General features: G+C 45.5%; 1 protein-coding gene and 1 long non-coding RNA gene across 2 annotated transcripts; both read left to right on the plus strand.

The window, feature by feature from the left end:
• The first annotated feature begins 5,124 nt into the window (after positions 1-5,124).
• On the plus strand, positions 5,125-9,284 carry LOC129523647 (uncharacterized). Its single transcript, XR_008667207.1, has 2 exons — positions 5,125-5,255; positions 8,434-9,284. It is a non-coding gene; the product is annotated as an uncharacterized lncRNA (long non-coding RNA).
• LOC101124000 (uncharacterized) lies at positions 5,226-7,130 on the plus strand. Its single transcript, XM_019030784.3, has 2 exons — positions 5,226-6,265; positions 6,655-7,130. The coding sequence occupies exon 1, from the start codon at positions 5,502-5,504 to the stop codon at positions 6,243-6,245; it is 744 nt and encodes a 247-aa protein (XP_018886329.2). The 5' UTR covers positions 5,226-5,501; the 3' UTR covers positions 6,246-6,265; positions 6,655-7,130.
• Positions 9,285-12,433: the final 3,149 nt, after the last annotated feature.

The raw sequence follows: 12,433 nt of genomic DNA on the forward strand, positions 1-12,433 counted from the left end.
TCTCTTTTTTTTTTTTGAGACGGAATTTTGCTCTTGTTGCCCAGGCTGGAGTGCAATGGTGCGATCTCGGCTCACCACAACCTCCACCTCTTGGGTTCAAGCAATTCTCCTGCCTCAGCCTCCCAGGTAGCTGAGACTACAGGCATGCGCCACCGTGCCTGGCTAATTTTGTATTTTTAGTAGACACAATTCTTCTCCATGTTGGTCAGGCTAGTCTCGAACTCCCAACCTCAGGTGATCTTCCTGCCTGGGTCTCCCAAAGTGCTGGGATTACAGGTGTGAGCCACCATGCCTGGCTGCTTCTTGCAAGTTTTTGAACATGTTAGTGAAGAAGCAGTTGAGTCATTTTGTGAAATAAATTTCTATTTACAAACACAGCAAGATGACACATTCATGGACTCCAAACATAGGTAGAGCTGTCCCTCCTTATTTCTGCATTCCTGGATTCAACAAATGTGAATCAAAAATACTTTAATAAGGTTTCTGTACTGAACATTTACAGAATTTTATTTTTCTTTTCACTATTCCCTAAACAACACAGCATAACAACAATTTAGGTATTAAAAGTAATCTAGAGAAGATTTAAAGCATGCAGGAGAATATGCATAGGTTATATGTAAATACTATGCCATTATATGTAAAGAACTTGTGCATCCATGCATTTTGGTATCCAAGAGGACTCCTAGAACAAATCCTCCAGAAATAGCAAAGAAATATGATAAAGAGTTTACAGTGTTCATAAAACTCTAGCTGCTTACTAGAACAACAGTTCGATGAAATAAAAAGGCAGACTTGAAACTGTCCTTGGCCTGTATGGCTTGGCTGGCAGCCCCTGGCTTGCATGCCCCTTCTAGCAAGATGCACGTTAAGGCCACTATGTGCAGCTGAGGGAGAGTCAGGTGGCTCTTCACCAGGAGCAGATCACATCCTTCTTTTGTCACATTTCTGCCTCTTAAGAGTGTCATGCTGAGAGGCATGCCTTCTTGATGCAGAAAAGAATTTGTTGGCAAGCTCTGCCAAACATCTGTTTCCATGTACTTCCTATGTACCCACAGTTGCAGATCATGGGAAATTAGATAGTTTATCAAAAATAGCTTTCACTTTTTAAAACGTTCCTTTTTAGTTTTGGTTGAAAAAGACAGAAGACACAGTCCTAATTTCAGAAATGAAAGAGGATCTATCATTACTGATCCCATGAAGAATTAAAGAATAATAAAGAAACATTATAAACCACTCTTTGCCCACAAATTTGGTAACCCAAATGTAATAGACAAATTCTTTGAAAGAAACAACCTACCCGAACTCACACAATAAGAAACAGACAATTTGAATAGTACTACATCTATTAAAGAAATTGGGTCAATGATAAGTAACCTTACCAAATAGAACGTACCAGACCCAGATGAGGTAACTAGTATATTTATGCAAATATTTAAGAGAAATTATTCCAACCCTCTACAATCTCCTCCAGAAAACAGAAGCAGAGTGAACACTTTCAAACTATTCAGTGGGGCCAGGATTACCATAATGCCAAATTCAGACAGAGACGTTACAAGAAAAAAATGTAGGACAATATCTCACATGAAGAAAGATGCAAAAATCCTCACCAAAATATTAAGAAATCAAGTCCAAAAATGTAAAAAATAATTATATACTGCAACCCAGTGAGATTTATTACAGGCATGCCAGGCTGGTTCAACATTTGAAAATAAATTAGGCTAAGTGTGGTGGCTTATACCTGTAATCCTAATGCAGTAGGAAGCCAAGGAGGGAGGATCACTTGAGGCCAGGAGTTCAAACTAAGCCTGGGCAACATAGCAAGACTCTGTCTTTAAAAAAAATTAGTTCATCATATTAAGTTTTAAAAAGATAAGATTTCATCAATACATTCAGAAAAATCATTTGACAATATCCAAAACCCATTCATGAGAAAAACTCTCCGCAGACTAGAAATAGAGGAAAACTTCCTCAATTTCATAAATAATGTCTATTTAAAAAACCTACACCTGGCCGGGCACCAGTGCCTCACGCCTGTAATCCCAGCACTTTGGGAGGCTGAGGTGGGTGCATCATGAGGTCAGGAGATTGAGACCATCCCGGCCAACATGGTGAAACCCCGTCTCTACTAAAATACAAAAAAGTAGCCGGGCATGGTGGTGCGTGCCTGTTGTCCCAGCTACTTGGGAGGCTGAGGCAAGGAATTGCTTGAACCCGGGAGGCGGAGGTTGCAACGAGCTGAGGTCACACCACTGCACTCTAGCCTGGTGACAGAGCGAGACGACATCTCAAGAAAAAAAAAAAAAACCTGCATCTAACCTCATACTGAATGTAGAAACACTAGATTCCTTCCTGCTAAGATCAGGAGCAAGGCAAAGATGTCTCCTCTCACCATTCCTATATGATATTATACTATAAGCCCTAGGTAATGCAATAAGACAAGAATAGAAAAGGTACATAGACTGGGAAGGAAGAAATAAAACAGTCTTTTTACACAGATGATATAATTACCTATGGAGAAATACAAAAAGATCACAAAACAAAATCTTAGAATAACCAATTTTAATGAGCAATTATAGCAACTTTGCACAATATAAGATTAATATACAAATGTCAATTACTGTCCTGTATATCAGTAATGTAATTAGAATTTGAAATTTAAAAATTCAGTGACATTTATGCTAGCACCAATAACAATGAAATTCTTTAGGTACAAATATAAGAAAATAAATATAGAAACCATATGAAGAAAACTACAAAACTGTGAAAACATCAAAGAAGATCTAAATAAATGGAGAGATAATCCACATTCAAGTAAAGAAGGATTCAACGTTGTTAAAACGTCAGTACTTCCCAACTAGATCTACATATTCAGTGCAATCCCAATCAAAATTCCACAAAGCTAGTTTGTGGATATTGACAAACTGATTCTAAAGTTTATACGGAAAGGTAAAAGACTCAGAATAACCAAGAAAATATTTTAAAAGAACAGTTATAGGAATGACACTACCCAACTGTAAGCACTACTATAAAGCTACAGTAATCAAAACAACACGGTACTGGTAAAAAATAATAGAGAAACAGATCAATCAAACAGAAGATAAAGCTCATAAATTGACCCATGAAATATAGTCAGCTTATCTTTGAGGAAAAAGCAAAGGCAATTCAATTGAGAAACAATACTTTTTCAACAAACAGTACTGGAACAACTGGACATCCACGTACAAGAGAAAAGAAGAAAAAAAAAACCCTAAACCCAGACCTGACAACTTTCACAGAAATTACTAAGAATGGATCATAGACCTATATAGGAGGAAAACTCACAAAACTCCTAGAAGATAACAAAGAGCAGAATCTGAATTACCTCAGGTTTTGCTCCTCTGATAAAACACCAGAAACGCTGGGGGGCGGTGGCTCATACCTGTAATCCCAGCACTTTGGGAGGCCGAGGTGGGTGGATCGTGAGGTCAGTAGATTGAGACCATCCTGGCCAACATGGTGAAACCCCATCTCTACTAGAAATACAAAAATTATCTGAGTGTGGCAGCGTGTGCCTGTAGTCCCAGCTACTTGGGAGGCTGAGGCAGGAGAATCACTTGAACCCGGGAGGAGGAGGGCGCAGTGAGCTGAGATCGGCCACTGCACTCCAGCCTGGGTGACACGGCGAGACTCCATTACAGAGAAATGAAAATTATAAAAAGAATGGGATACAGAGATAATGAAATGAAAAATTAAAAAGACCTTTGAGTTTATAAACAGAGTAGAAACAGAAGACAGCAATAGAAATCATCATCATCCAATCTGAAGAGTGAAACAAGTTTGAAGAAAATGAAAAGCTCCTTAGAGACCTGTGGAATGACTGAGTCCGAGAAGGAGAGGGAGAGACAGAAAAATTAAATATGATACAAGAGCAAATAAACAACTCATAGCTGAAAACTTGCAAAATTTGGTCAAAACCTCAAATTTGTATATTCAAAAGATGAGCACACTTCAAAAGAAAATACACATAAAACCATACCAAGGCCCTATTAGAAAACTGGCAGGGCAGGGTTTTCAAGGGACTTGCTATGATTTCTCATTTTCACTATTTATAATAATGGACAATGTGCTCTCCTTAGAGTTTTCTTCCTGCAGAAAGTCTGATATGTCAGGTGCAGATGACTCTTTAGTCTATTTTTCAAGGTTTAATTTCTTACCTTGGAAATCAATTAAATTTGTTTTTTCAAAATTTTGCAGTAAAATTGATGCTCCGAAAAGATGCCCAGGGAGATTCTGTCCTGCTGCGTCCGCCCTGCACAGAACTAACGCTATGCCAACGCCAGTTTCAAAAGCGTGTAGTTGTGGAGTACTTAAGAGTTAATCTAAAAAAGCGAATAGAAAAATGGATTCAATAAATGATCACTGTTAAGTTCCATTGGCAAAGTCTTAAAAGTGGTTCCAAAGGGAGTATTTAATAAGAGGTAAAGATTTTTCCAGGGCACCCTATTCAGAGCAAAAACAAAGACACTGTCCAAACCTCACCACACAAACTTCCTCATGTGTTGGGAGGAACCAAGGCGCTCTCTGGTCCTGCACCTGTGTTAGTTATGGCCGGGAGGTCTACACTAGGACCCCAAGGCCTGGGAACCAGCCTGGGTGGGGGACAAAGAAGTGGTGGATGTGGCTCGCAAAGTGGTTTAGGTGGTCCCTTCCCCGTGGCAGTTTCCTGACTGGATGCAGCAGGGTCAGGCCTTTCCCCTGGGACATTTTCTCATCGTTATTATAGTGGCAGGTGCGCCCCTGTGCGAGGCCTGACCCGGGTGTGGGCCATGCAGCCAGCCCGGGGGCCAACAGGTGCATCTGGGGAGTACAGGGGGATTCGTGGCAGCCCAGAGAGAGAGAAAAAGGTGGTTTTCAAAAGGGAAGTGCCAGGTTACCAGAGACTGGGTACCTTCACATGAGGCAGTGAGTGAGCTAATAGTTTCGGACACTCACGAGGGAGCTTCCCGCGCTGGACCACGGGGAGCACTACGCATGTCTGAAGGGGTGTGGCCAGGGGAGGGACAATAAGAGGACGTGGCTAAAACGAGTGGTCCTTCAGAGGGAAAGGGCGGTGTCGAGCCGGCTGCTGGGGGGGCGGGGGGGCAAGCGTTACCATAGCAACCCTGCTGCAGAGTCTGTGAGAGGCTCTTGGCCTCTACCTGGTCTGTGGAAAATCAAACTCTGGGCACAAGTCATGAAGCCAGCACGTTGGGGAGACACCGTGTCACAATGACAAGGTGAGATCAGCCGCCCTGGCCAAGCTGTCTCCTCGCGGGCAGGAGAGGTTTGTGAACAGCCAAGCTTCCCTCCGCACGGCGGAACTGCACTGGAAGCCTGGAGGAGCTCGGTGGAGGAGGGACCTTTGCTGGGAATGGGGGGAGCTGTAGTCTCTTATCCGCACCCAGCTATTAGTCGTAGGCTCGCAGGACTACAATCCCAGCACTAAACAGGATTGTGAGCGGTGCGGATCCCTGGAGGGAGACATGGCGCGGTTTGCTCCTGCGGGGTATGCAGGCAGGAGTAGTTTTAGCCGCTTCCGGCCGTTGATCGCAGGCGATCAACTACAATCCCAGCATGCAACGGGAGTGGGGGGTGGTGCGAATGCCTGGAGGAAGGGGCCGCGTGGTGCGCGCCTCGCCAGGCATTCTGGGAGGAGTAGTTTCTTAACCGCTTTCGGCTGTTGGTCGCAGGGCTACCGGCCTACAGTCCCAGCAAGCGCCGGGCTGCGGGGTGGTGAGCCGTCCCGGAGGGAGGCGCAAGCCGTGTGGACCTCTCTGCTTCCAAACCTATGCTGGCCACTGATTCTGTGCCATCCTTGGCTAAGGGGAGTGAGTCCAGAGAGGGACTTAAGGGGCAAGTCGGGGCTGGGCAGTGAGAAGAGTGTGACGCTGCGAAGTGCACCTCGTCTTTGCCTAAATCGGGCGGGTCTCAGCCTCACCCCACCTCTCGCTGCTCAGCTCGGTTTCCCTCCAGAGCATCACGCCTCCTCCAGCACAGGAGAGCCGCCTGCTTTCCTAGGCTGCTGTGGAACTGGCCTGAGGTCCCAGACGCTGTCCATTGTGCTGCCGCCCTCCGCGCTCTCCAGCCAGAGCGCCAGTTCACCGGCTTTTGGGAGAACTCCGCCGCCTGACCTGCCCGCGGACAAGGTCACAGCTTTGCAGGGGGTTGACATGGGCTGTGGCTTCCTGGAAATGTCACCCTCACCAGAGCCTTTTACATGGATGTGAATTTTGAGACATGAAGGAGGGTAATTATTGGTTTACCCAGGAGATGCTAAGAGCAGAGGAGAAAACCCTAATTTCCAGGCATGTGACTTGAGCCAGGGACAGGCTAGCCAGACCCTGAGCCCCCAGTGCCGCCAGAGAGCAGCCTATTGCCCTGGTTTCTGTGGAAGTCTCTTCATGCTGCTGGGCCTTAGCCTCAGGGACAGCTCAGTCAGGTGAGGGTGGGGATGACCCATGGGCTTCTGGAGCTGGGCTGGTGGTCCTGGAAGGGCCGGCCCATGCCCCTTGGAGAGGGTCTTTGTGCTGAGGGATGCCCACAGAGGCCTGGGTACCAGGAACACTGCTCCAGGCAAGGGGCCTTTCTTCCAGATTTGGCTGGAAGGAAGACTTGGTCAGCTTTTCCACCTTGCAGGGCTGCACCCCATGGACCTGGGTTCCTGGAGTCCTTGACGGCTTTGTGTGGTCGACTTGTTTTGATACTGAGGACACCCCTGCTGGCTGTTAATTTCAGGGCAAGGGATATGAGGCCATTATTTTAAGTGAAATAACTCAAGAATGGAAAATAAAATACTATTATTTTTCACTTATAAGTGGGAGTTAAGCTATGCGTATGCAAAGGCATACAGAGTGATGTAATGGACTTTGGAGACTCAGAAGCAGAGAGTGGGAGGTGGATGAGGGATGAAAAAACTACCTGTTTGGTACAATATAAACTACTCAGGTGACAGGTGCACTAAAATCTCAGAATTCACTGCTATATAATTCATCCACGTAACCAAAAACCACTTGGACTGTAAATGATACCGAAATAAAAATTATAATAAAACAAATTTATAATAAAATTAAAATTATACTTACATAATTATAATATAAACAAAAATTATAATAAGGAGCAGCTTTTTTTTTTTCTTAAAAAGAAAAACCCAGTGCCACAGTTTTGGGTTCTAGTGTTTTGGATAGAAAGCCCCTTTTGCTCAGTAACACACTCACTACTGGAGAAGCAAAATCCTGAAAATTCAAGAAGAACCTTGGCATAAACGATATTTCTGACAAGTTATTTATACACTGCCTACATGAGTATTGCAGATATGTTTTAAAGACAAAGATCCATGTAGACTGGGTCAGCTTTATGCTTGGTCATTTTATTTCCAATTCTTCTCCCCTAAAATACAAGTCATGGGTTGCCATGGTGATTATTCCAAATGCATTGTGGTCAGATGGAACTGGTGACCTGCCCCAATTTCCCCTTCAGTTACAAAATGAGCCCGATGCTCTTAGCCATCAAAATCTCACCAACACCTACTACTTCAGTTTCAACTCTGGTTCCTTTTTCAAGGCAATCACTCAAAGTTGCAAATCACAGAAAGGCAAAAATGTTTTAACTAAAAACTTAATAAAAAGTTATACCCCCCTGAAGCCATGTAATTTGGGTTTTATTTATTTTATTGTCTATTCAGGTCCATAAACCTACAACTGTAACAATATATACCATTCATGATAAGTTAATATTTATTGAATAGTAAAATGAATATACGTTAAGGGTAGATCTGGCTTCAAGTATAACTGCAATCAGGGCTGGTGTGATATGTCCAGTAGTCAAGGACAAATGTCAGTTGTAATATGACCTCCTCCACTTGAAACACACAGCAATACTTTAAACGTCTGAAAAGAAAGTTACATAGGGAAATAAATGAAAAGTTATTAATTCGATTAAGAAGGAATTAAACCTGATTTTAAAATAGATAAAGACATAAAAATATAAAAAATACTGAAGAACAATTAGCATAGGTAGAGGAGCACTAAAAGTATGATAGAAAAGAAATATATTTAAAAATATTAGTTTCTGAGTTAAGTTTGTAGATACAGAGGCCTGACAAAGAGTTGCTCCTTCACTTAAACAAACAAACGAAAATGCTGGAGAAGCTTCAAATGAATGGATGGTTTCTCCTGAGCCCTTTAAAGAACTGAGGTCACAGGGCAGACTACAAACCCAACATCAGGGGATGCAGAAAGCCTGCAGGTCACACAGGCTCCAGGCTTTTATGTGTACCCTGAAGACCATGTAAACTGGTAAAATTAAGCCAGAACTTTTGAACTAGTTCCTGGTGGCTGTGTGTGGGTGGGTGAGGAGAATGAGAAACCCTGGAGTCTACAGACATAGGGTTTATACCGTTGTGTATAATTTTTCTAGGAACCCTACAAGGCCTGTCAGGGAAGATGGGGTAGAATCCTGAGGATGCTTACCCCACAGTGCTGATGGGGAGGGACCACTATCCCATCCACTACTGCAACTCTGGAGACACAGCCCTCACATCTCTCCTATATAACATGAGGCCTAATCTGCAGAGAAAGAGCATCCAAACCTGAGCCAAAGGGCACTGGGGAAAAGCTCATGGAACTGAGGGTGAAGGAACAAGGCCAACACCCGCATTTCTGCACAGATGCATCTCCCATAAAGAAAAGAAACCATTAATTTACAGGGCACTGTTCAAGGCCCACTTCAACTGGGAGTTAAGAGCATGGAGAAGGAGCACGTTTCCCCTACCATGGACAAGGAGGGACAGGAATGTGCTCTTGTCCTGGCATTGCATGTACACGATGGGCAGGAAACTCTTCAACGGTCAGTAACCCCACACCCCAGTTCACAGTGCTAAGTCTGAGGCTTCCTCAGAACATTAGAGATCTCCTCACTCCCTCACCACTGCCACCAGGCTAAGAAGCATGGAGTCAAAACAGTGGAATATAGCTGGGCCAAGTGCAAGAAACCACGTGTGGGAAGAGGCACAAAGGGAAGGCACAGCAAACTCGGGAGATATTAGCAAAGTATCATGAGAGGGATTTGAATTTCCTGGTCCTCAGAAGGTTGTTACTGCCATAACGACTTTTAACCCCAGCCTACCCTCTCATCAACATGACCACAAACCCCTATACTAAGGCAGTTATCTGAGAGAAAACTGCTCGTCAATAACCTAAAAACTATCCCCTTTCAATGTCAGTGGGCTGATGAAAAAATAAAAATAATAAAAAAAAGATTTACCCCAATGCACTATCCTATACAACATATGCTATTGCTTTTAACAAAAATTAGAAGCCAAGACATCCCTTTTTATCTTTAGTGAGATCTTCATTTGTGTTAAAACCAAATGAAGGTCCCAGTGCGGAGTTTAGGAGGCTGGGACTTCAGATCACAGCGGGCGCCCGCCTCCCGCCCGCCGTGGCCACGCCGCGCCGCGTCGGGGAAGGCCCAGCGGAGGCTCCGGGGAAGGCGACACTAGCAGGCGGCCTGGCCGGCGGCATTGAAATGGGCGTCCGCTCCCCACGGAGCGCGGGAGGTCGTAGCTGCAGCCGGACGAGCGCTGGCACCAGCCGGGCACCGCGCATGGATCCCGCGTGCGCACTGTCGCGGTCATGGCGTCCCGGGCCGGCACCGCGGCCTCGGCTCCCTGCTCTGCGGCTCTTGTCTCCAGGGCGGCGTTGGGTTCTGAATGTTCCAGTTCCACAGCAGCCAGACGCGGGATGCCCAGGGACGGCCTGACAGCAGCGCTGGCTGCGGTGCGGCCAGGGCGCTGGCGTGGCCGAGGCCATGGTGGTCGTATGTTCCATGGACACCATCAAGGTGAAGTTCATCCATGGCCAGACCTTCCCAGACCTCCAGTGCAGAGGAGTCTCCCACCAGGTTAGAGAGATTGTGCGAGAACAAGGGGACTCACCGGGGCCTCATGGCACCCACGCTGAAGCAGGGCTGGAACCAGGCCGTCTGCTTCTCCTCCTGACCTCCCTGCACAGCTGGTACCGAGGGGACAACCCCAGCAAGCCCATGGACCCGCTGGTCGCTGGGGTCTTCGGAGCCATTGTGGGCGCAGCCAGTGTCTTGGGAAACGCTCCTCTGGATGGGATCGAGACCCGGATGCGGGGCCTGGAGTAGCACAAATGCGGAACACACCGGCCTATGGCTGCAGATCCTGAGGAAGGAGGGGCTCAAGGACCTCTAGAACGGCACTGTCCCCCGCCTGGGCCGCTGGACCGCGTCTCCCTGGATGTGACCAGGGATAAGGGTAACAGTATTTATCCTCTACCAGGAGGTGGAGAAGCTGCACAACAGTGTGGAGGATGGACTAAGCCCAGAGGGGTCATGAGGGAACCCCCCAGGCACCTCCAGAGCGGCCACCACCCTTGTCTCACATGATTCCAGCGCAGAAATGCCAAAAGGCCCCTGCCCACGTCCCTCGAGCTCTGTGGCCTGCCCTGTGCATTGTGGTGTCACGTCCGTTTGTCCCCTAGTGCCATGTCTCCCCGTGGTCTGTATGTGACACTGCGCCTGTGTCCACAAGTCTGGCCCGGCCGTGGCTGGAGGTCCATCTGGCCTGTGAGTCTGTGCCCACTTGTCCATGTGCTTATTGTGAGCCCTGGGCCTGTGATTCATTTTCTACGTCATGCGACACTGCGCCCCGCCTCCCGGGGTGCCAGTGTGGCCTGAGTCCTTGGCCCTGTCATCCCGGCCCGGGCCCAGTTCACTGCCTTCCACCCTGCCCTGGCCTACCACAGCTGCCTCTGGGCCTCGGCCTGGTTTCACTGCATTCTTGGGGTTACACCCCTGAACCCCAAATTCCGCCCCTCACCAGCGCTTCTCCTACCATTGGCTTGACTGGCCCACGGCCCCTCCCTCTGCCCAGGAGAGGGTGACACCCACCACTCTCAGGATCACCCTGCCAAGGCAGAATAAACCGGATCCTATTGTAAAAAATAAAAAATAAATAAAAAGTATGAAGTACAGAAGAAAATAAGCTACGAGGAAAAAGGGTTAGAAGATTTTTCTTTTTGAGACAGAGTCTTGCTCTGTTATACAGGCTGGAGTGCAGTGGCCCGATCTAGGCTCAATGCAACCTCCGCCTCCCGGGTTCAAGTGATTCTCCTGCCTCAGCCTCCCGAGTAGCTGGGGTTACAGGCATGCCTCACCATGCCCGGCTAATTTTTGTGTTTTTAGTAGAGATGGGGTTTCACCATGTTCACCAGGCTGGTCTGGAACTCCTGGCCTCAAGTGATCGGGTTGCCTCTCCCTCCCAATACAGGCATGAGCCACTGTGCCTGGCCCGGTTGGAAGAAATTTGATATCACATAAACTTTGCATACTGGAAATATAGTTATAATATTTTAAATTTAAAAAGTATTATAAATATAGTTATATTTGTAAATATTAGTATAAAATATTAAATTTAAATATTTTAAATGTTTAGGTAAAAACAAATGAGGAAAAGATGATATCCAAATAATTTTTGAAAGAGCAGGAAACTATAAACTGAATGAGGAAATTTGGAAAAGAGTCAAATAGAAATGGAATAATTTAAACATAAAGAAATTTAATATACGATATGTGAGTTAATTATAAAATTAGACTAAGTTGATGAGAGAATTAGTGAACTGGATTAATGAACTGAAATTTTGAGCAGAACGAATAGAACCAAATAAAAGAAAGAGAAACAAAATAATAGTAATATGAATGTAATTATACATATGTGAAGAATAGAATGACAAAGAATAAAGCACAATTATTTCACTTGAATTCATACAAATAATAAGTCATACTAATAAATAATTATTTACAAATTTCTAAAAGTGAAAACCAGACATGTGCCTAAAAGAGACACTGTGCCTGAAAGCAAGCAATAAAGAGGCTGGGTGTAGTGGCTCACATCTGTAATCACAGCACTTTGCGAGGCCAAGGAGGGCGGGTCACTTGAGGTCAGGAGTTCAAGACCAACCTGGCCAACAAGGTGAAACCCCGTCTCTACTAAAAATACAAAAAAAATACAAAAAACTTAGCCGGGCATGGTGTCAGCTGCCTGTGATCCCAGCTACTCCGGAGGTTGAGGCAGGAGAATCGCTTGAACCCGGGAGGCGGAGGTTGCAGTGAGCCAAGACTCCAGCCTGGGTGACAGAGTAAGATTCCGTCACCAAATTAAAAAAAGAAAAAGCAATAAAGAAAGATATCCAACACAATAAGTCAAACTGCATAACACCAAAGAGAATGAAGAAACGTCAAAGCCATGAGAGAGAGAGAGACTCTACACATGTGAGAGTGAAATCTCCACAGCCCAGGCAGAGCCAGAAAACTGAGAAGGAAATATTAAGAGTGCTGAAAAATTATTGTTCAACCTATAACTGAATACATAGCTAGCATATATTTAATAAAT

Source organism: Gorilla gorilla, chromosome 6 (assembly GCF_029281585.2).
Source record: "Gorilla gorilla gorilla isolate KB3781 chromosome 6, NHGRI_mGorGor1-v2.1_pri, whole genome shotgun sequence".
In the NCBI taxonomy this organism is placed as follows: domain Eukaryota; kingdom Metazoa; phylum Chordata; class Mammalia; order Primates; family Hominidae; genus Gorilla; species Gorilla gorilla.

Coding starts and splice junctions, on each gene's coding strand:
- LOC101124000 (XM_019030784.3), top strand. CDS start 5,502: ATGGCGCGGTTTGCTCCTGCGGGGTATGCAGGCAGGAGTAGTTTTAGC.